The following is a 21,942-nucleotide window of genomic DNA, read 5'->3' on the forward strand; positions in this document are numbered from 1 at the left end:
GTGATCATAAATATTTTACATTGAAATATAACAAGAATTATACAACATAAATATTTTTTCCATAAGCAACAGAATTAATGAGTCCTTTTCTCCTAGCAGGTTATGCATGATGTCCCCCACAGAGCTTGCCTGCCACCGCTCCTGCATCTATCCCAGTATTGTCTGGGCAAAAGGTGGAATCGCACACATGGTAACTGTCCAGTCAGTTTCTGTTTCAGCACAAGCAGTGGTTCCACACGTACTAACACATATAAGTTCTTTTTGTCTTTTCCTCAGTGAAGGAAATCTTCTCTATTCAAATACCAATTTCAGAAAACTTCTCAAAATTCATTACCTTTAAGATATCAGATCCACACTGTCCATATTGTCTGAAATTAGCTTCTAGGATTCAGAAGGTTTTAGGTATAGTTGAAAGGAAAGATGCAGAGACAGACTAAAAGAATAATTGCGTGCTTTGTTTGTTTAGGAATTCAAATTAAACAAAACCAATAAAATGAGACACCAAGGATCTTTACCTTTTGGCTTTCACAGCATTGGCTGTGTGAGTGTATGTGAGAGACCCTCCAGTGTCATCAAGAGTCACTGCAAAAGACTTCTGCTTCCTTTGACATTTGTGATGCTTGCCCTCTGCCTGTTGACTGCAGAACAGTTCCGTAAACTTCAGACACTCGGAGGATCCTTGGGCATCTAGGGCACTTGTTAAGATGTCAAATGGCCCTGCTTCATGGATTGTTTACAGGCTTGGGTGAGGAATGCCTTATTAACCTTAAATCGCACTTCAGACAGGTTGAGAAAAAAATGTAAAAAAGCATGGCCTTCAGAACAAATAAAACACTTTACCTGGCAAGGTTTTGGAGGGGAGGGGCTGCTGTGAGAAGCTGCTAGAAGCTTCCCCTGTGTCTAAGAGAGCCAATGCCAGCTGGCTCCAAGACGCATCTGCCGATGGCCAAGGCTGAGGCCACAAGCCATGGTGGTAGTGCTTCTGGGATGATACAGTTAAAAAAGTGAAAAAACCTACTGCCCAGGAGGAGCTGCAGCCAGGAGAGAGGAGTTAGAACAAGTGAGAGGAGCAGCTTTTCAAACACCAAGGTCAGTGCAGAAGGAGGGGAAGAGGTGCTCCAAGCACTGCAGCAGAGGATTCCCTGCAGCCCATGGTGCAGGCCATGGTGAGGCACAGTCCCCCTGCAGCCCATGGAGGTGCACAGGGGAGCGGACACCCACCTGCAACCCATGGAGGACTACATGCCGGAGCAGGAGGATGCCTGAAGGAGACTGTGACCTTGTGAGAAGTTTGTCCATGACAGTAACTGGTAAGTGATCTCTTCTTGCCCTTATCTAAACCCACGAGACCTTATCCATAGCAGAGAAAGGAGTGACAGAGGTGGGCACCAGGCATCCAGCCAGGGTCAACCCACCACACTCTTAATTACTTTTCTTACAATTGGTTTACCTTTGCACTACTAACCTATTTTTTTCCTAATGAGATTCTAATAAGGTTTTCAGGTTTTTTTGCCTTTCTTTCCCCACTTTCAGAGGTACTTTAAGTCTTACAGCTATTTTCTTCTTCAATGAAATCAGTCTCTTTTGACCAACTTAATTCTATTCTCTCCTTCAATATTAAAAATTTTCACTGTCTTCTAAATAGAATAATATTGGGAGTTTTTTCCCTTTCACAGTTATGTTTCTCTTACATCTGGTAAGGAACTTAAAAAAAATTAGCTGTAATAAGAAATGTATTTTTCAGTGGACCTCATACTCTTTATCAGTTTTTGCATTATAAACATACATGACACAAATACCTAAAGAAGCTAGTGCTGTGTAGCTTATTGCTTTCTCCAGCCTGAAACCAGATACTGGCATTTATTAACTACTTTAGGGGGATTGTGTGTCTTTGGTGACTGATCTTCAAGCTTTTCCTTTTAGGCATACCATAACAGTACAGCTTTGAGAAGCTCGTTGCAGCTGAATATATTGTGTAGATGATTATTTTGGTAAAGCTTCTCAGTTAGCTTTAGATGAAAAATAAAGCAGACCTCTCTCCCACTGTCTGACTGTTGATGATTCTGAAGAAGCATTTGTATCTAAAACTTCCATTGATGAAGACAGAATTCAATACTGGGTACTGATATACTGGGAAAAGGATGTGTGTTTCAGAAACCAAGTAGAGTTCCTATTGCCTTCAGAGTTCCATGTGGACTGCTGGAAGAGCATCTGGCAAATCTCTGCCAAATTCTTAAGCTGAAGGTCTGGCACTGGCATTCATGCCAACTTTCATACTAACAGAAATTTGGACAGGCATTGAAGATGGCTTTTGTGATGTACTTGGCAGCCAACATCAAAACGTTTCTAACACCATCGCAGCCAAGCTTTGTGTACCATTTATTCTGAAACAGGAAAGAGACCATCTTCTGTCTAGGGAACTACTACTGGTATTTGGGTGACTGTTACAAAAAGTAAATATAGAGGACCTGATTTAAAAACTCCACCCTGTGAAAGCTATTTTGCTTCAGTTCCTGAAAAATGCTTTATAACACCGTTTCATTGACAACTCATGGTTAAGTACAGGAAAATGGCAGCACTTCAAAACCACTTGTTGAAAATCCATCCAGCTTCGGGCCTCTTTGGACTTAACATGTTGATTACATAAGTTAACACTACCATATTTCTTTACCATGCACAGTTAGATGCAAGAACATAATGTATTTTTCATGCTTTCTGGTAAAACAGTTAGTAAGGTGTTTATTGAAAATACTTTAAAATGTATTTTTAATTTTTCTTGACAAATACTTCAGAACGTACTGCAGGAGATAACGCTTCCAGACCTGTCCTAATGTCCAACAAGTCAATAACAAATTTTTGTGCTGAATCCTAAATCTGTTCAGTAATCTAAAATACTAACTTTGACATTGCAAAACTTTGAGGCAAGCAGGGAAATCAAATACTGCTGACCATGCCCATAAAAGCTCAAAGAGAGCAAAAGACCCAGCTACAGCAAGATCTATAGGCAAACAGCAAAGTACCTGTAACATTTGGTAACATAGGAAACAGCTGGCATATTATTAATTCCTAGTCTTTACCTACACAAACCCAGTTAAAAGGAGTGGAATGTAAAAAGTCAATCCGTAGTTTCTTATTTGGCCTGGCTGATTTTACACAAAACAACAAAATGCAGAAACTAAGCTGGGTCCTATGATTTACAGTGTTTTTTCCATGTTATTTATTACACTGAATGGCTATAGATACATAGCACATATATTTAATATTCATCTCTGGATTGTTTCAAGTTAGCACATAACTTCTTAAATTCTACTCCCTTTTCTTTTGTTTATTGGGTCCAATAAATTCTTATTGTTTCCCTTTCTTCATTTTACAAGGTAAAAACTTTACTTAATGTGTCATCTTATGGGTGTAAAACTGGAAGTTGATGGAGTACACTGTTATGATTTATACAAGTTCACCCAGAACTGTGTGTGTATTTAATCCCATAGTGAGGCTATGATGTCTCTATAACTACTATTTATTTCTGAGTAAAATTATTTGATACAAGAAATATATAACTTGGGGGGGGGGGGGGGATTACAAGAGAGAGAAACCCAAGAAAGACTAGAAATGGCTCAATTATCAATGTGCAGTAGTCAACCTACCTGATACCAGACTTTAGACTTTGGTATATATTGCACACTATTTTTGTCCTGTGCTTTTCCTCTCTGGATCATTAGCCTAAGGAAACAAAGATGACCCTCTAACTGATTACTAACTACATACAAACCTTTCTTTTTTAAGCTTTCAAATACTGGACTGTCAGAGGGAAAATTCTCAAAGCCTGTTAATTTTCTAGCTATTAATGGGGTTGGAAGGCCCCAAGAGACTTCCAGTAGGAAACTCCTAAGCTGCTAATCAAAGCACTCGATATCAAATGAAATATCAAGAAGATGGAGAAGGTGAAATAACTGTAATACTGTTCATGCATTTCCAAGATTCAAGTAACATACCATACAAATGAAAATTCGTAACTTATTTCTTCTCAATTTTAGTTGTTTCATCTTTATACTGTCCCATGCAAAACAAAATACTATTGACCACTATTTTCTACTTTAAAAATATGAATAAAGAGAAATAGATCTCTCTTAGTCCATACACACTTGATGACTACCATGTAAATGAATCCCTCAGAGAGAATCATGTCAGTTGGAAGGAACCATGGGAGAACATTTACACCAACCTCCTACTACAATATAGATCCAGCTGCTGAAGGCAATAGCCACTTGAGTTTAAAGTATCTCCATGGGTAGAGATTCGACAACCTATCCAGGCAACCTGCTCCAGCATTTGACCACTCCTGGGGCAAAAGATTTTCCCTTTGCACTGGGATGGAGTTTCTCATGTCACAGCCTCCTGTCCTTCCACGGTGCTCCTCTGGTAAAAGTCTAGCTCTGTCCTCTCAACATTCTTCTGTTTGGTAGTCATATACAGCAGTTAAGACTCCCTCGGTTACATTAGCCACCTTTTCTTAGGATGGAACAAATATGTCTCTTAGTCCTTCCTTTGTATATCATGGGTTTCAGCCCCTGAAGCATCTCAATGGCCCTCTGATGCACTTGTTCCACTCTGTCAATGTCTTTGCTGTGCAGGGTAAGCCAAAACTGGATACAGCAGTAGATATGTGATCTCACAAATGCCAGAAAGAGGGAAAGAACCATCACTTCCCCTCCACCTGCTGACTATCCTCCTAATGTAGCAGGCTTTCCTTACCAGGTGCAACTCACTGCCCTCAAGGACCTTGGATCCTTTTCTACAAAGCTGCCTCTTAGCCAGCCAGTCCCGCCTTGTACTCTTGCATGGGCTCATTCCACCCCAGATGCAGGACTTCGCATTTGCTTTTGGTGAATTTCATGAGATTCCTGACAGCCCATTTCTGGAGGCTGATGAAATCCCTCAACCAGCAGCCCTGCCCTCCAGTGTACTGATGGCCCTTTCCAACTCATATTAGCACCAAACTTGCAAAGGATGCACTCTATCCAGTGTACAAGTTCTTACTGAAGACAAGCATGGTTGGTATCAATCCCTGAGGTATGACACTCATAGCCAGCTGTGAGCTTTGTACCAGTGATCACCACCCTTAAAGCTTAGGGGTTGAGATAATTTTCCACCCACCTTACTGTCTATTTATCTAGTTCATAGTTTGGCAGTTCGGCTGTAAGAATACTAGGCAGACTGTTAAAGGCCTTGCTAAGTGCAAGACATATGACATCCACTGCTCTCCCCTTATCTGCTCAGCTAGTCATCTCATCATAGAATGGAATGTGGCACGGACCACATGGAACAGAGGATATATAGGCAACCCGAAGAAAGCTTACCACAGATAAGGAAGCCAGAGTATACAGGGACAAGTTGCTCAGCAACTGTTTTCAACTAGTGCAAACTATTAAATAAAAATAATGATAATAATAATAATAAAATAATCCAGAAATCTGGGAAGCCACAACCAGTTACCTGCTGACCTTGCATCTCCCTCAAGATTTTCATTTGTTCTGTCAGGGTAGCAACTTCTGATGCAAATGCAATGACACTGGAAGCTCAGAGGTGCAAAGTTTAGGGTATACATCCTCACCACTAATTCCTTGAAATTAACATATTTTTTCACTGAAATACACAAAGCTTGTTGAAATTTTTGCCACATTAAGCTGCACACTGATTTTAACTTTCAGGGTCATGTGAAAGTTGCCAAGCCAAAAATGCTCCACTCTTGTCATGTGATTAATCATAGCACCAACTTACATTCACAGCTCCTGACATGCTCTTGCATTTTGCTTTCAGTTGACTGCTCCAGAATTAAGCTATTAAAGAAGTGAAGAAAGCTACTCTAGGATTTCTCTGCACATAGGTGATGCCACTGACTGTATACTAATCCTAACTGCTTATGATGATTTATAAAACAAAAAAAATGGTGAGGCAATAGTAGAGAAGAATGGATTTTGAAACTCATCCATACGTGCTTCATGTAGTGCTAAGTTTTGTAGAACATTATGCAAGGAGGTACCATATGTCAAATTGCAGAACAGGCACTGACGTTACCAGTTTCATATGACTTAATAACAAGCATTTCAACTTCAACCATTTCTAGTGACTCAACAAGATGCCCCAATACCAGGCTGTCACCTCTGTTTTCCACAGCCAGCCATCTTAAGATGAGAGTTGCCATAATACTCTAGATTAATCTGCTGATTATTCCTTCCGAACAGCAGTGTTACCAGAAGTCACACTATTGTGCTGGATGGAAAGCTTTCTTCTTAGTCTTACTTTTCAGGAGTTCATATATTTTTCTAAGAGCATGTAGTACCTAAAGATATTTAGTATATTTCAAAGGGGCAGAGGGGAAGTAAGAAGAGGGGAAAAAAATAGCCTCAGACTCATAATAAAATAGCCTCCTAATAGCCTCAGACCTTTCTGGAACTGAATTTTATAAAATCCAATGAATTTAGACTCATAGAATGGTTTGGGTTGGAAAGGACCTTAAGATCATCTAGTTCCAACCCCCTGCCGTGGGCAGGGACACCTCACGCTCAACCATGTCACTCAAGCCCCGTCCAACCTGGCCTTGAACAATGCCAGCAATGGAGCATTCAGAACCTCCCTGGGCAACCCCTTCCAGTGCCTCACCACCCTCACAGGAAAGAACTTCTTCCTTATATCTAACTTGAACTGCCTCTGTCTAATTTTAAACCCACTCTCCCTTGTCCTATCGCTACAGTCCTTGATGAAGAGCCCCTCTCCCACATCCTTGTAGGCCCCCTTCAGTACAAACTGAATTTGTACAAAATGGAACCTTACTTGTTTTCACCTAATGGCAAAATTTAAAAGAAAACCTTACATAACACTCCCAGTTATGGTCCTTGGTCCATGAGGACCATGAACCAGTCAACGAATTTTATCTCAAGAACAGATTGTTTTAATTAACAGAGGAATGTAGTACTGAGGAAATACTTCTATTATTCTACAGAGTGTTTAACTAAGAGAGGAACATGGTATTGAGGATATGTTCCTAATTCATCTAAACAGTTCTAGATTACAATCATCTCTTGAAGCTTTGATGCCTCTCAATTGCTGCTTAGAATGATGAATGAATGGGAGAACACATATTATATTTTACTAGTGTTCTTTTGTTATAAAGAAAATAAGAAAATGAAAAGCAAACAAAAATGTCAGCATAATTTTGTAGGTGGAGAAATTTAAAAGAAAAAAGAATAAAGTGGTTTATATGTTCAAGAATTAAAGTTGTCAGTAAAAAAGCCAACAGTATGTAAAACAGGGACAAGTCATGGCTGTTGTGGAAAACCATAAATTTCAAATCCTTCATTTTGTGTGTTCCAAAGCAGATGTTCAGCTGCTATAAATCAGCAAAGCTCCCTGACCCTTAATTTCTTAGCCACCCGATTGCGCCAAGGATTTTTTTATTGCACTGACTTTAGTCAAACTAAGTAGTATTATTCTAGCTATTCTAAGAACCACAACACCCTCTAGTGGACAAAGAACTTATATTCAAATTTAGTAAACCTGTCAATTTTAATGATCTGAAGCAACCACAAGGTTGAGTGCCTGACTCACACATATATGGTCTATACAATAAATGATATATAAGCCATACTGATGGATAAAAATCCTATATTATAGGCTGGTGTGATGATAACATTTCATAAGGAGGAAGTAGAAATTCACCTTCTGATGAAAGAAACGACCCATCTCAAATCCATTCCGAAGTTACAGTAACTTACTCATGACCTCCCTTTCCCTAAGGTTTCTTATCTGATGGATGCTTTTCTCAGTGCTGCCCAGCATCTCCTCTAAACAAATCTATGGTTCCCAACATGGTTTCTTGCTGTGAATCTCTTGTCCTTGTATTCTTCCTTATGTATTCTTAAAATGTCACAGATATGTGACACTTTTGCAGAGTGTGTCACAGGCCCAAGGAACTCACAGACTCTTAGGGAAAGGGTATCAGTATGAAAGTAGATGAGATTTTCAGCTACGTCTGTGAAAAAAAGATGAAATAATGAATTTCCATAACAGACTTGAAGGACAAAATGTCATACAGGAATAAAAAAGTAATAACCTTTATATTGATACTTAAGGTGTCAGAACAATGGTTAAGGATGGAAAATTAAACAAAAGGCAGGTGTCATGAAACATAAGTACTGTAGATGAAAAAGAGATGAGAACATAAAGAGGAGCACAACTGTGCCAGGCTTTCAGAAAATAATTCATAACAGAAAACCTGTGAAAGTAAGAAAAATAATTTAGACAGCAAGTCACTTAAGTGGGCGAATGGTTTTGATGGCCACATGTACAGAATGAGGTTCCTGTCCCTTTTAATACAGACTTTTGAGTATCTTCATTTTCTCCTATCAGCAACCTGAACAACCTCTTCCTTCTGCATTCTTCCAACACAAAACTTTCCCAGCAAAACTAACTTTCCCCCCATTCTTTCCAAGATAAAAAGTAAAACTGGTCTAAATACTTTGACGGAATTTTCTGCAGGAAACTAGTCCTTTTGCAAAACTGGAACTTTCCCATCCAATTTTGACTAAATTACGTGCATTTAATTCTGTTAACATTTCAATACTATTAATATATTTCAATACAACTTTATTAAAAATAAACAATTCTTTTTTTTGTTTCAAATAGTGTTTCAGTTTGAAATGTAGTTCACGTTACTAAAATTGCCTTTTAAACATTTAACTGCATTACTAGCTCTTTTTATCTTTTCTTCAGTGCACTGTCACTGCTAGGTAAACTATGCAATTAACCAGAGGGCAGTCACTGCAGAACAAGTTATTAGCCCACTCATGTCACACTAAGCTTGTCTGAGCCACTTGGAACTAATAATGCCAGAGATACAGTATTAACATCACTGTGTTGGTACTTGACATTCTTAATTTAATTATATTCCTAATAGTCTTAATAATTACAGACTTTTTCTTGCCAATTACAATGCCAATTTTTTTTCCTTTTTCTCTCCAAAAATATTGCAGGCCATAATCCAGAGGTATTTGCTGTATATGATTCACAGCATACAAGGATATCATTATATAAGGATAACTGAATGTTTAAATTTTACCTGTCTCTGTAAGATCATTTTATTTGAAAAATAAGAGAAAATCTCAGCATGCTTTGGGAGGGGAAAGAATAAAAAAAAAAAAAAAGACTCTTGCCTTTAAACAACATGAAAATGACGTGATAACTGGCAAAAAATGAATAAATGACTGTTTCTAAAATAGTCCATTTTCTGTCATACTTTTTTCCATACTTACATTTACTGATCTTAAATGAAATGCAACAATGAGTAGAATCATTATGTTCTGGTGTAGGTTGTAGTATTAATACAGGTAGGCTTAAATTTTAAACTAACAACAGTGTGTGTGCCTTTAACATAGCAGAATAGCCCAAACTGTTCTAACTTACTAACACATAGAGAGAAAGGTATGTTTGGCTGATGGGGGAAGGAACACCATGGGAGTGATAACTTAAAGAGACAGTAAATAAGACCAAGGATGCTAGCCTTCAAGATAGCAGAGTGAGACTGGAACAGAACAGAAGCAAGGACATGCCACTGCTAACTCAGCACTAGAACCTTGCAAGCATGTGCAAGCACTGAGGTCATTCAGTAAACACAGTGAGGAAGACTATCGACAACCACCAGAGACCACCCCCTGCTCAGCAAGAAAGCACACACTTAATTAGGATGCAAATATTATAATTAGTTCCTGTAAATATGCATGAGCATGCTAAGTATATAGCTGTTGAAGGCACATAACAGGAGCACTCACCTTTGCGAAACAATTCGCTATGTGCCCAGCACGACAATAATGAATGCCTGCTTTCTAAAACTCCAAATGAGTCTCAGAGAGTTTCTCCAACCGACTTTTATGGTAACATACATGGGTATTCACTCATCGGTTCTAGTTCCAACAGTTTTAAACAGCTCACTTAAGCCTAAACTATCATCTATAGCATTAAGATACTATATATATATATGTGTGCGTGTGTGTAAGAATGTTTTTTAACTTGCTATATTGGCTATTACAGAAAGTTGTGATTCTCCAGAAATTCCTTCCCATTTCTTAAGGACGTCAATCCCAAACATTAACACACTCAGGCTAATCAACAGCTTGTTTTATCTCATGGACAGATTCTGATGGCAAATATCCACCAAGAAATTGCCCATTTTCTCTCTTCTATAATTTCAATAGGAGTCAGTCCTCCAAGAATTTTTTCAAATCTAGCACTAATCCAATGTTTAGAAAGAGAAAATAAGATACATCGGAGCTTTCTGTTTCTGAGACTTGGAATCTACCTACTCAGAGAATCTGGTGATAACGCGCAGCTCAAAATACAAGTTTTTACCCTCTTCTCAAAATAAAGAGGCCTAAGAAGAGACAAAAGGAACCATGCAAGTCTCAGGGCCACAGTATGTCCCTTGGCACCTGAGGGATTTAATTTTTGTGCCCCAATTTCCCTCTCCATCCTCCTGCTGGCAGAAAGCAACTTACTCTGCGCATTCCCTGGATTGTGGGGCCTTTTCCTCTGCCAGACAATGAACCTGGATACCCCAATTCAGGATGGGGACACTGAGCAGAGAAACGTGACACTGTGTTCTTGTTGCTTCCCTATAGTGTCTTACTGGCTAGCCTGAGCAAAATAACAGGGATCGGTGACTCTCTCTCTTGCCACTTCATCACCACTGCTACTACAATTATGTTTACCCCAACTGAGAACAAGTTGGAAAAATCAGTATCAGCCACAGTCCAGAGCTTACCTCTGCTGCAAGAAAGGGAGTAATCAGCATCTTGTAAAATGATAACATTCATTATTCCCCAGACACAAATGTGCACACAAATGGAATTTTGAGTGGAGTTTTTGTACCAAACAGGTACATAACACTTCATGTTCCACTATCAACAAAGGCCTGGCACACAGGCATTGGTAGCATGTTAGGTATCCAAACAACAGGTAAACAAGTAAACACTTGTGATTTGGTTCAATTGCCCTTTCTAGCCCACCATAATGCTTCAACTTCTTCATAACCTTTTTTACCTATATAGACCTCATGGTGTGATTTTTGCTTAGCTGGGGGGGGGGGGGGGAGGAGAAGTGATTAAAAGAAAAGAGTAACAGAAAATGGAATTGTAGGAAACTTATAATTGTTATAGGCAATTCTACCTCCTCACTAATATCAGAACAATTTAAATAAATCTAAATAGAATAAATGTACCATTACATACCAGCACTGTGATTCCCTTTGGAGCTGGACGCACTAAGCTGCTTAACATTTATTAATATATTTGGTTTTCCTACTACCCAAACCAGACAAAAAATTTTTGAAGACAAGTAAGACAAAGCTATGTCACTGTAGATGAACTTTATTGATATTTCTCTGGCAAAAATATACAGTATCTGTAATTTGTACTGCTCATTGTCATCAGTTCATACCTGTAAGCCCATAAACTCTCAATTAATACAAAAACTTTCATGAATAGACTTAATCCTTAAAAAATACATTAAGTAAACCAAAAGGGCCTGCACACATATAGAATATATGCTTATGTTCTTTATCTTCTTGTTACATGTAGTGAACTGCTGTGAGGTGTTACGTACTGAGATCAACAGAATCAAGATAAACCAAGTGAGTCTGGATTAGAGACTAGAAGGAAGAAAACGGCTATTGCTATGTTTGCCTAATAAAACCCAAAACCACCAAACCAGTCTGCAGAGGGAATTAACAGCATTTCACAAGGGAAAAAAAAATAAGTGAACAGTGCATATTATTTACGAGGAAAAAAAAAATAGAACTTGCAGCTATTTCTAAAAGTGCCACATGATGGCAGTCCAACGTTAAAGAAAAAAAAACCCAAGTAAACCAACCAAAACAAAACTTGCACATTTAATAGAAACTATTTGAAAAAGTAGTTCAAATCTGTGCATTCTACTCAGAATATATCCAAGCAATACTACAGAGTAGCAATTTTTAATCTTTCTTGATTTGCATACGTCTAAACATGCTAAGGAGGAAAAGACCCAATATGCACAGAAGTCTGCTGGTTTGTCTTTCATGAAACCCTGACTTTACAGTACCGTTCATACAACCCAGGGTCCATAGAAACAAGATTTAAACACTGTTTCATATTTTTAGAAAATACTCCAATCCACACACATTCTCTTCAGTGTCATACATTGCTCACAGTGTCTATACAGTGTTCACACATTCTATTCATAAGTCAACCTGATATTAGACATGACTGAGCGCATAGTTTCTCCCATAGTGAAAAAAAACAATAACCTTTAAAAACCGAAGCCCTGGTATGTTCCTAATTCCAAAATACCAGTCTTCTCATATGCTTTTCTCCTAATCCTCCTTTTTAGTCTCCTCCTCACTAACTGCAACCTCCACAAATTCACCCACGTATTTTCCAGTCCCATTTTTTTTGGCATACATATCACTAACTTATGAATGCCCAAAACTTAAAAGATAAGCAGTAGGAGATCAGAAGACATAACTGATGACATTCACAGTCTCATTCACTTGTATTCAGTGTCATTTTCTACAGCTGATTGTACAGTTTCCTTTTTGCCATTTTTTTTTTAGTGTAATGGATGGGACCCTAGCTGAGAGTTGAACCTGCTCATGATTGTAAGGGACATAGTAAAGTATGTTTTTGTCAAAGTGTATTTGATAAAGTATATATATTTATGTTCACTGTGACTGTTTGCCAGAAACAAGCAGGAAAACACAAGCATGGTGCTCTTCTATGGCTTTCATACTTGGCCACACCAGGGTGCCTGCGCAACACTCCGCGCAAACACGGAGATCACGAGAAACTGCACAGCCATGAGTAAACGATAAGAAACCTGGCATAAAGCCAGGCTGTTTTTGTAAGGGTATAAAAGCAGGACCCTCTTGTAGCCAAATCTGAAGCCTCACCACGTGGTGGATGCACCACATAGAAATTTTCCCCAGTTATCTGAGACTCCTGGCATCATCTGAAATGGGGCTTCCAAGCTTGGAGTGTGGGCCTGGATGATGATTAGGTGATAATTGGTGATGCACTGCTAATTTTCCTCTGTGTTATATATATATATGTATGATTCACTTTATTGTGCTTATTTATTATATATGGAGATATATACCTGATTCGGGTTAGTGTGCTTGTTTGCTTTAGTGCGCTTATTTGCTATAATGTGCTTGTTTAATAATAATGCATGTTATATGGCTAGTGTGGGATCACTTTGTTGAATATCCTGCCTCTTAGCAGAACAGTAAAGCTAATGGTTTCAGTGGTATTTCCAAAGTAATTCCCTAACATTTTTCCTAACCAGCACATAGCAGATTGTTCCAATTGGTACATATGCCCAAAATTGCTTCCTTGTTCCCAGATTCATTATTTTTTGTCTATATTGAACCCCACATGCTGTATGCCAACCAAATCAAGATGGATAAAATCACTCTACAGCTTGTGTCTCTCATTCCTGTCTTTGCTTTTGTCAGTATAGGAATTCTGAAGACATGCTTTCTCATATCTGTGTTCAAACTACATGGAGCAAATTAGCAATACCAGAGATATACAACAGTCATTTCAGAAGTTAAGTCATTTTTACATAGCACAGAGCATTAGCCTAAAAGCTCACTATCACTGCCACACAACAAAACTGCCACCACACCAAAATGTGGCTATTTGTCATTCTAAGTTGGGTTAGAAATACAGATTCAACTTGATATTATGACTTTACAGGAGTATTAGCTGCTAGCTCATAATCACAGATGCGCAGCTGATAAGCATTCTTCCAACTACGAGGAAAAAGTAAAACAATTGCACTTATTTGCACATTAAACTGCAGCACCTCTTCTGCTCAGAGCTCCCAAGTTTGTGACTGAGCTTTTCCTTATGCCTCTTTCAGTGTGAATACCTGTTTGTACCCATCACAGGGCACTCTCATTCTAATTAACTTCATTTTGACAACACACAAATAATGATTCAATGCACCAGAGAGGGAAATGGAGGAACTTTTCCAGCCTTTTGGTGCCTCAGGGTGGTACAATCCCTCTTCCACACAGCAGTGGCCATCGTCCAGCTGTAGATTCAGCACCTTTGTTTTACAGTGCCCCTCAATTCTCCACTCATTCACCAAATTTTTTTTTTCAGACTACACCCTGAGCATCCATGACAACCTAAGTTTGCTTCCTCAGAACAAGCCTAGCAGCTTGAGGAGATGGGCTAAAACTTGCAGTTCCTTCCTCCGCCTCATAAAGCCTTCCTATCAATGGATTGTCCGAACTTTGTTGAGCTAGTTGACTTATGCTTGCACCATCACACCATTGTGATATACATACTCTGAAATATTTCAAAGCTATATTCAATACACTTTAAAATACATACACTTTGATATTTGCCTCCTTCTTATGGGATGTTACAATTCCAACCCTACTATACCTAGCATTAAACTCAAAATACTACAGCTACATAATTTGCATTTTACTGAAAAATTGATTCGAATCACAGAGAAAATAAAAACATTATGACCTTTATTATAGTATGTCCAGAACATGATTTTGTTGTTATGCCTTTAAATTCTTTCTCATTTGGAGTTCTTTCTTCATGCTAAAAATCAGAAAGTGTCCATTAAAAGCATTACTTATGCAAATCCAGAATCCATTCTGTAATTGATACCAAAGGAAATTGATGGCTTGCCAGTAATAATTATTCAGAAAATGTTTAATCGCTCAGCTATTTGAAAATGCTTAAAAATCAGTACAACCACACCATCTTCTGATCAATTTGTGGCATGACATGTCAGAAAGCTTTTAAACACCCTGCTACTGACCATTCACATACTTAAAGCAGAATGACCGCACATTTAAATCTCCCTATGTGCTTAATCTCCACAAAAGTAACGAGTGTATGTAATGATGTGAGTAGGCACATCACAGCACAATCCATCTGTACACGACATAAAGAATTCTAAGATGGCATATGCAATAGCCTCACCTAGAAAATTTTTAGATTGAAACACTTTTTTCTAAGAGAACATCCTTAATCCAGTTTTGCCAGTGGTAGTAATTACCACCCTTTGGAAGAATTTTGTTTAATGAAGTCTATGTTAATCTAGTGCACAACACTGACCACAAAACCTTAACGAAGAATTCCCATTAGAATGGCAATTATCTGTAATAAAAATAGGCAACTTTTATTTCTAGAATGTCTGCTGGGAAAAAAAAAAAAAAAAAAATCATTACTACATTAAAAGAAGTTACTTCCCGAATAAAAATATGTTCAAGTTGACAGGATGTCCATCTAACACCACTCCTAAGTGGTCTAAGAAAATCAGATGTCTACCTTTCATTGTTTCAAACCACTGTATGAAATGTATGTACCGCCAGCTAAAAGAACTGTTTCTGAAATAGTATAGAGATTTCATGTACATATGGTAGCGCTACATTTTACCTATGTTAGGTTAGCACTTCCACACCACTATAGAAGACTAAAGAAAAACACTCTAAACACTGGCGTGACTGAATTCCTGAGGCATCTTGATATATCCAGTCCATATGCATGATTGGAAGCCTTAACACTTGACTACTGTCTGCTTCACATAAAACCTTAAAGGCAAACTCCTTCAGTGCACTCCCCGCAGCTCAACAGTTAAGGAATTGCCTGGAGCGGCCCGTGCAGAGTAGCACCCAACCCGCAGTGTAAGCAGCGGCCGGGCCGAACCCAGAGGGCGAGAGGCTAATGGCACCTCCTTGCTGAAGAAACTGGCCTTGCAGCCGTGGCTGACAACCGCAGAATCACAGAATGATCTGGATTTGAAAGGACCTTAAGATTATCTAGTTACAACCCCGCTGCCATGAGCAGAGACGCCTTACGCTTGATTGTAAAATCACAGAATGATTCCATGCTGGCTACTATTTGGGTTCAGTGCTACGCTCATCTACACACACCCTACACACCAAGCTGAGGTCTCGCTACCAGCCGGGCAGCTGGTACCTACCGAGACAGCGCAGCGCAGCCCTCCTCACCGCCTACCTGCCCACCGCCCGAGCCAGCCTAACCTCTCCTCTCCTCTCCTCTCCTCTCCTCTCCTCTCCTCTCCTCTCCTCTCCTCTCCTCTCCTCTCCTCTCCTCTCCTCTCCTCTCCTCTCCTCTCCTCTCCTCTCCTCTCCTCTCCTCTCCTCTCCTCTCCTCTCCTCTCCTCTCCTCTCCTCTCCTCTCCTCTCCTCTCCTCTCCTCTCCTCTCCTCTCCTCTCCTCTCCTCTCCCCACTACACCCGCACCGCCCGCGGAAGCAGTAGGGCCTGCTGGGGAAGCGGAAAAGCGACCGCCACGCATGCGCATCTCCCCGTGGCGCCCCGCCAGGTCCCGCCCACCGGCGCGCGAGCGCCCCGCCCGGCCCCGCCCTCCCGGTGCGGCCCCTCCCTTGCGCAGGGGCCGCGGCTGCTACAGGAGATCTGCTGTCGGGAGTCCCGTCGCCCGCCCGGCCTCAGGGCCGCCGCCGCCCCGTCATGTCTGAGGCGGGCCAGGAACTTGTCCACCTGGTGTGGGGCAAGAAGGCCGGGCCCCGCGGACTGGCCGACACCATCTTCTGCCGCTGGGCGCAAGGTATCTGCGTGCGCCGTGCCCTGGCCCCCGCTCCCCGCCCGGCCCTTCCCCCGGCCCGGTGTCTGCCCGGCCTTCTGCCCCCTCCTCACCGGGGACCTTGCTTGACCCTCGGCCCACCCCACAGCTCTCGGCCCACCTGCCCAGACACACCCACAGCTCTCTCGGGCGGTCTCCCTGCCGCCTCCGCGGCGGGCGCGGGGCTGTCCGTCTCCCAGAGGGCCGGCGGTCCCCCCGCGCAGCTGTGAAAGAGGACGGGGGTGGGGGGTAGTCGTTGTCGTTCATGTTCCCGTCACAGGCAACTCCGCGTGTGGCCCGCGGGAGAAATGATACAGCAGTTTCACTGGGTAAGCGTTATGGTTTTGCAGCTCGGTCGTCTTTTGCCACAAACCTGCAAAGGACCTTGAAACAGTGGGGAGGGGACGGCGCTTCTTAAATGTATCTCACAGCGTCTTGTGCCGTTATTTGCATAGCTTGTGGGAACGTGAGCACGAGTTGTCTGAGGGGTTTATTTATTTATTTATTGGGGGGGGGGAGGAAAAACATGGGAGTCTTAAATAGACGTGGCGAAAGCGAGGGCAGGCTTGGGGCAGAGACCCACACGTTGTGTTAAACTGGTTCTTTCGCGGTTGAAGCAGGTGCACGCCGTCTTTAGGGTGGGGCAAGAGAGCAGAACAGCCGTGGAACCTGAGGTATTTGTAAGGTGTTTTACCGTACTTAAATTATGCAACCTGCACATAGTTTCTTCTTGATGGAGACCTCGTGGTGTTCTTCCAAAACTGCAGTTGCAGGGTGTAGTAAAGAGACTTTACCAATAAAAATAATGCGCAGGAAAACGGTCTGTGTACCTGTCCTGGCTGGAAAACGGAGTAGTAGCCTTCTCTGTAACTTACTGCGGACTTTGAAGAATTCTATTAATGGTTATGAACATTTAAATAAAAACATCACTAATTCATGGAGGAAAATCTCCAAATAATAGTGGAATTCATAGATGAAAAAAATAATATAATGCGTTCAGGTCTCATGTTAATGTAGGCCGAAACAGAAAGATGTTTTTAGTGCTCTCTGTTCCTTGCTCTTCTGTTTGTTTTTTTTTAACATGAGTTTTGTCATTTACGTAATTTCAGTAGATGCATGTGTGGTGTTGATTTGGGAGCTGCACAGCTTCTCCCTTCTCACAGGACCCAGAGTACACAGAGACTCTCCTGTCTTTTTCCATTGGTTGATTTGTGTTCAGATAATTCAGTGAGAAATAGTTGGGGGGAAAAGTGCTAAATTCCTTCTAAGGTCTAGAATTTAAGCAGGCCTAATAAAGTGCTACTTTTTTTTTACTGAATCAATTATTTGAATTGAAATATAATTATTTCTTAAAATATCTCAAGTTTTGGTCGAGTATTTCTGTTTCAGTACAAGGTTTTTGCGAAGTCAGAAAAAGTAGTGTTAAAATGTTTAATTATTTCTTTAACTAGTAATGTTATACCAAAATTGACATTTTTCAGGATAGTTTGTATAAGAAATTTTAGCAGTTTCAGTATCTACTGGAATGTGTGTTGTGATGTCCCACATATGTGATCCTGTGAAAGATTAATGGAACAGGCCTTGTGTTCTTGGTGGGTCCTGGAAAGGAGCTATTATTTCTTAACTGTCTTTGGGAAAAGTCCTGTAACTATACTGTGTAGTATATCTGTTCCCTTCTCTGTATCCTCTTTACTATAGTCAATTTCATGTAGTAAAACCGCATGACAGTAAGCTAGTGTGTTGTTTGGAGGATTTGTGCTGGGAATCAAGAAAGTCAGTCTTGGTTCTTTATATTGTGTAGCAGCATAATATATTTACCCAACTTTCGATTTCTGTTCTGTTGAAAAAGTTCTGCACCATTTACTTACTACAGAGGAGTTTTGCAAAACTGACTCATCAAGATTAAAAAAACCTCGAGCATAAAAATCAAGCTTTATTATTTCCACAAAGTTTAAAAGACACACCCTTGTTTCACGTCGTATGTACGGAAAGTATCATAGAACTGGTCTGGTGCTTGGTTTTTTTTTTGTAGTTTGGGTTTGAGTTTTCTTAGGGTGTCATGCCAACACTGGTATTTATTTCAGATACTTTCTGAATGTTGTCTGATCCTTTCTCAAACCATTTGGAAGTTAAGAATTATAATTTACAGTTGGAAAGAAAAGTAGAGAGCAGGGAGGGTGTTGAGTAATGTAAGACTCGAAGCAGCCAGTTTCTCAGTAAAGATAGCAGTGTTCTGGGAATCCTTGTCATGCCCCAAACTCATTAACCATCATAGTTGTTTGGTCAGAACTGAGGGCAGGCTGTTCTGGGTTCTGTAGGCAGTTAACAGAACTGACCTAGCTAGCATGCTGTGCTGTTTGAAGTTAGTGACTAACTCCCACAGTTTGCTGCATTGGCAGTTTTAAATATACTGGTTTGATTCCTGATTTAAAGGCATGGTTGCAAAGCTGTTGTTGCAGTTGGTTTTTGGTTGGTTGTTTTGGTGTTTTTTTTTGTTTGTTTGTTTGTTTTAAATAGCTTTTTATGGTTGCAGAAGAATTTGCAGTTTGAACTTTGTGATTTTGGAAAACAGTATCTACAGAATCAGAGAATGTAGTGCAAAGGCTTGGTTCTGTACTTCAGTGTTTCCTGGCATGAATATGATGACTTGGGAAGGAGTTAGGGAGGACTGAACCCTAAAGAAACATACTGTTGTTAGGAGTTATTTTCTTCATTGACCCAAGAGACAAATGCTGTTCATGGAGGTACTCTTCAGATCAGCCCTAAGGCACGTAGCATCAGGTCTACACAGCTATGAATGTCTGGCATGTTTGGGTGCAGCGTCCTTTAGAAATTACTTAAACTGTTTTCCCACTGGTCTTTGGAAAGAAAGGTATGCGCCAGTCTTCTCAAAATAACTATTTAACTTCAGAAGCATTGCGGGAAAGTTTTAATACTATAGTTCATGTATATGTATATATAGTTTTAATACTATAGTTCATGTATATGAACTATAACGTACAATGTAAAAAAGTGTTTTATCTAGATCCTCTTTCAGCCTGAGAGCTGGAAGAGTAGATAGAAAAGACAAGCTGTCATTCTCCCCTCTTCTCTGTAGGTTTCCTGTTTATTACATGCTTGGAACTCTGGTTTTGGTCCGCTACTTTGAAACATCGCCAGATTGGCTTTTGTTACATCCTTGGTTGAGGAGTTAGGTTCTGTAGTAGTGAGTTTAGTCATTGGAGCTATAATATTGTTAGACCATGATTAGATCAAGGTTACTAGGAAATAATATCTTTACCAAACAAGCAGATATATTTTGAGCAGGAGCACACTTGCCATTCTTTAAAGTCTTAAATAGAAGTAGCAATTTGAGAAGTGTTCCTCTGTGTTGAGTTTAATTTAAATTAATTTGGGTGATGGAAGAGAAATAGTGATTGATATCTCTGTAATTCTTGTAAAATGTTCTGATGGCTGTGATTAATAGAATATTTGCACTTGTCTGCTTTCCATCTCTGAGTTCCATATTACTTGTAAACAGTTAATCAGGAAGAAAAGCATTTTTCATTTATTATTCACAGTTAGAGTATAGACAAGTGTGGATTGTACAAACAGGTGGAGGAGGTGGTTACACCTGTTGGCTGACCTCTGCCTACTTGTTGCTGCTTGTCTGCTGTGAGTATTGCCTCTGCAAATCGTCTGGTGAAACTGCTGTTGGAGCTTCTGCTTTACAGATGCCAGTCACACTTAGCAAATTAAACCTTGATGAGTGGTCTTCAAGTCATGGTCTATGGGCTGCTTTTAAGGCATCTGTAAAAATTAAGTAATAAATTAGAAACCAGACTTGCGGCCAGGAATTTTAACATCATGTGAGAAGGCCTTCAAAGAAACAAGTACTGATGACCACCAACTTAGAGCTTCTGTATAAGTAGAAGGTGTTTCTGTTTAAATAGATTTGCTAATTCCACCTGTAAGAAGCGGTCTGTCTTGCTAACGCAAGGCATACTACTGTTAAATGTGAGACAACAGTAGCTTTTGGAAAAACAGTGGGAACATGGTGCTGAGAAGAGTTACCTAAAAGCCTTCTCTAGGGAAGAAGTCTGTTCTCAGTTTTACACTGGTAAACCTTTTTCTTCTTTCCTCTCTTGGAGTAGCGTATTGGTTTTGGGGTAATGACACTATTTACAGAGAAAATAACCACATCTTGCTGTTTTAGGCTGCCAAATGCCTTTCTATTGTATATGAGATTTAAATGTTTATTTAATGCATTAACATAATACAGAGTTGTCTTAAAATAATGGGTTCATTCTGAAGGTTTCAAAACCTCTTGTGAAGCTTGCTGAATGAAAAGTTAGGCTTTGGAACAGAAATACAGGTTTTTGAGAGACTATGTATGTAAATAACAGCCCTTTCAGCACTGTTAAACTGGAAAGAGAATAGATGATACCATTCACTGTGAAAAAATGGGGTGTGAACATGTAAGTGAAGCTTTTAAGATTGTATTTTCTGGCTAATGGGCCTGGTGACTAATGATGTAATTGGAATACCCGCAGAGCAGTGAGAATTTGAAATGCCCTGTAACACAGTTACCTAAAAAATTAGTGAGCCCTGAAACTCTTTCCTGCTGCCTAGGCCCAGAAAGGAATATCTGGAAAGACACTGTCCTTACTTCAAGAAAAGTAACAGTGCTAGTGAGTCCATTCTTTATTCTAGGCAAGTCTGATGGGCTTCAAGAAAATAAAATGTCTTGAGGAATGCTGCCATTGAAGGCTTTTATCAGGGTTTGGATTCAGAAGTTTCAGTCAAAAAGAGTTTGAGTTCTTACAAAGGTGTGAAAGAAAGCAGATGCATTGGAATTTTATCTTGTTTTCTGGAAGCTTTTTGCCCAGTTTAGTGCTAGCCTACTAGGTAATTTGGAAACGTTCCTCAAATCCTTCCAGGACTTCCTTGCTCTTTATCCACAACCCATTAAGTGGGAGTTTTGTTGTGGTACTGCTGTAGTACTCCTTTCTTTCTGTGTGTGTGAGAAAAGGCTGTTTGGTTTGATTTGGGATTTTTTTTCCCTACAGAAAATTTCAGGAGTTTGTTTACAATAAAAACACACTTTGAAAACCCAAAGCCACATGCAAAATGTGTCTGTCATTCTACACCCAGCTCTAGAAAAAGGATGAAACATTAAGACATGTTGTAAACCTTGTATTTGAGTAATAATGGCTTGTTCTCATGTTCCTGTCAGGCATTTTGGTATTCCAAAAGAGAAAAAGAAATGTGGTTCCATGGCAAGAGGCCGGCTCTGCAGA

At 40.0% G+C, this 21,942-nt stretch overlaps 1 protein-coding gene and 1 long non-coding RNA gene across 2 annotated transcripts in view; one reads left to right on the top strand and one right to left on the bottom strand.

Annotated features, from left to right (window-relative positions):
- Positions 1-16,846, bottom strand: part of LOC133276955 (uncharacterized) — a 56,839-nt gene extending 39,993 nt beyond the window's left edge. The window contains exon 1 of the long non-coding RNA XR_009746059.1: positions 16,799-16,846. This is a non-coding gene — a long non-coding RNA (uncharacterized LOC133276955). The remainder of the gene's footprint in view (positions 1-16,798) is intronic.
- Positions 16,436-21,942, top strand: part of MINDY3 (MINDY lysine 48 deubiquitinase 3) — a 52,193-nt gene continuing 46,686 nt past the window's right edge. Inside the window, exon 1 of the mRNA XM_061468348.1 lies at positions 16,436-16,648. Coding sequence (XP_061324332.1) covers positions 16,552-16,648 — 97 coding nt within the window. The 5' untranslated portion in view covers positions 16,436-16,551. The remainder of the gene's footprint in view (positions 16,649-21,942) is intronic.

The sequence above is a fragment of the Pezoporus flaviventris genome, unplaced genomic scaffold, assembly GCF_033815535.1.
Source record: "Pezoporus flaviventris isolate CSIRO_AGI_PZ_B2104156 unplaced genomic scaffold, CSIRO_AGI_Pfla_v1 ptg000047l, whole genome shotgun sequence".
Lineage (NCBI taxonomy): Eukaryota > Metazoa > Chordata > Aves > Psittaciformes > Psittacidae > Pezoporus > Pezoporus flaviventris.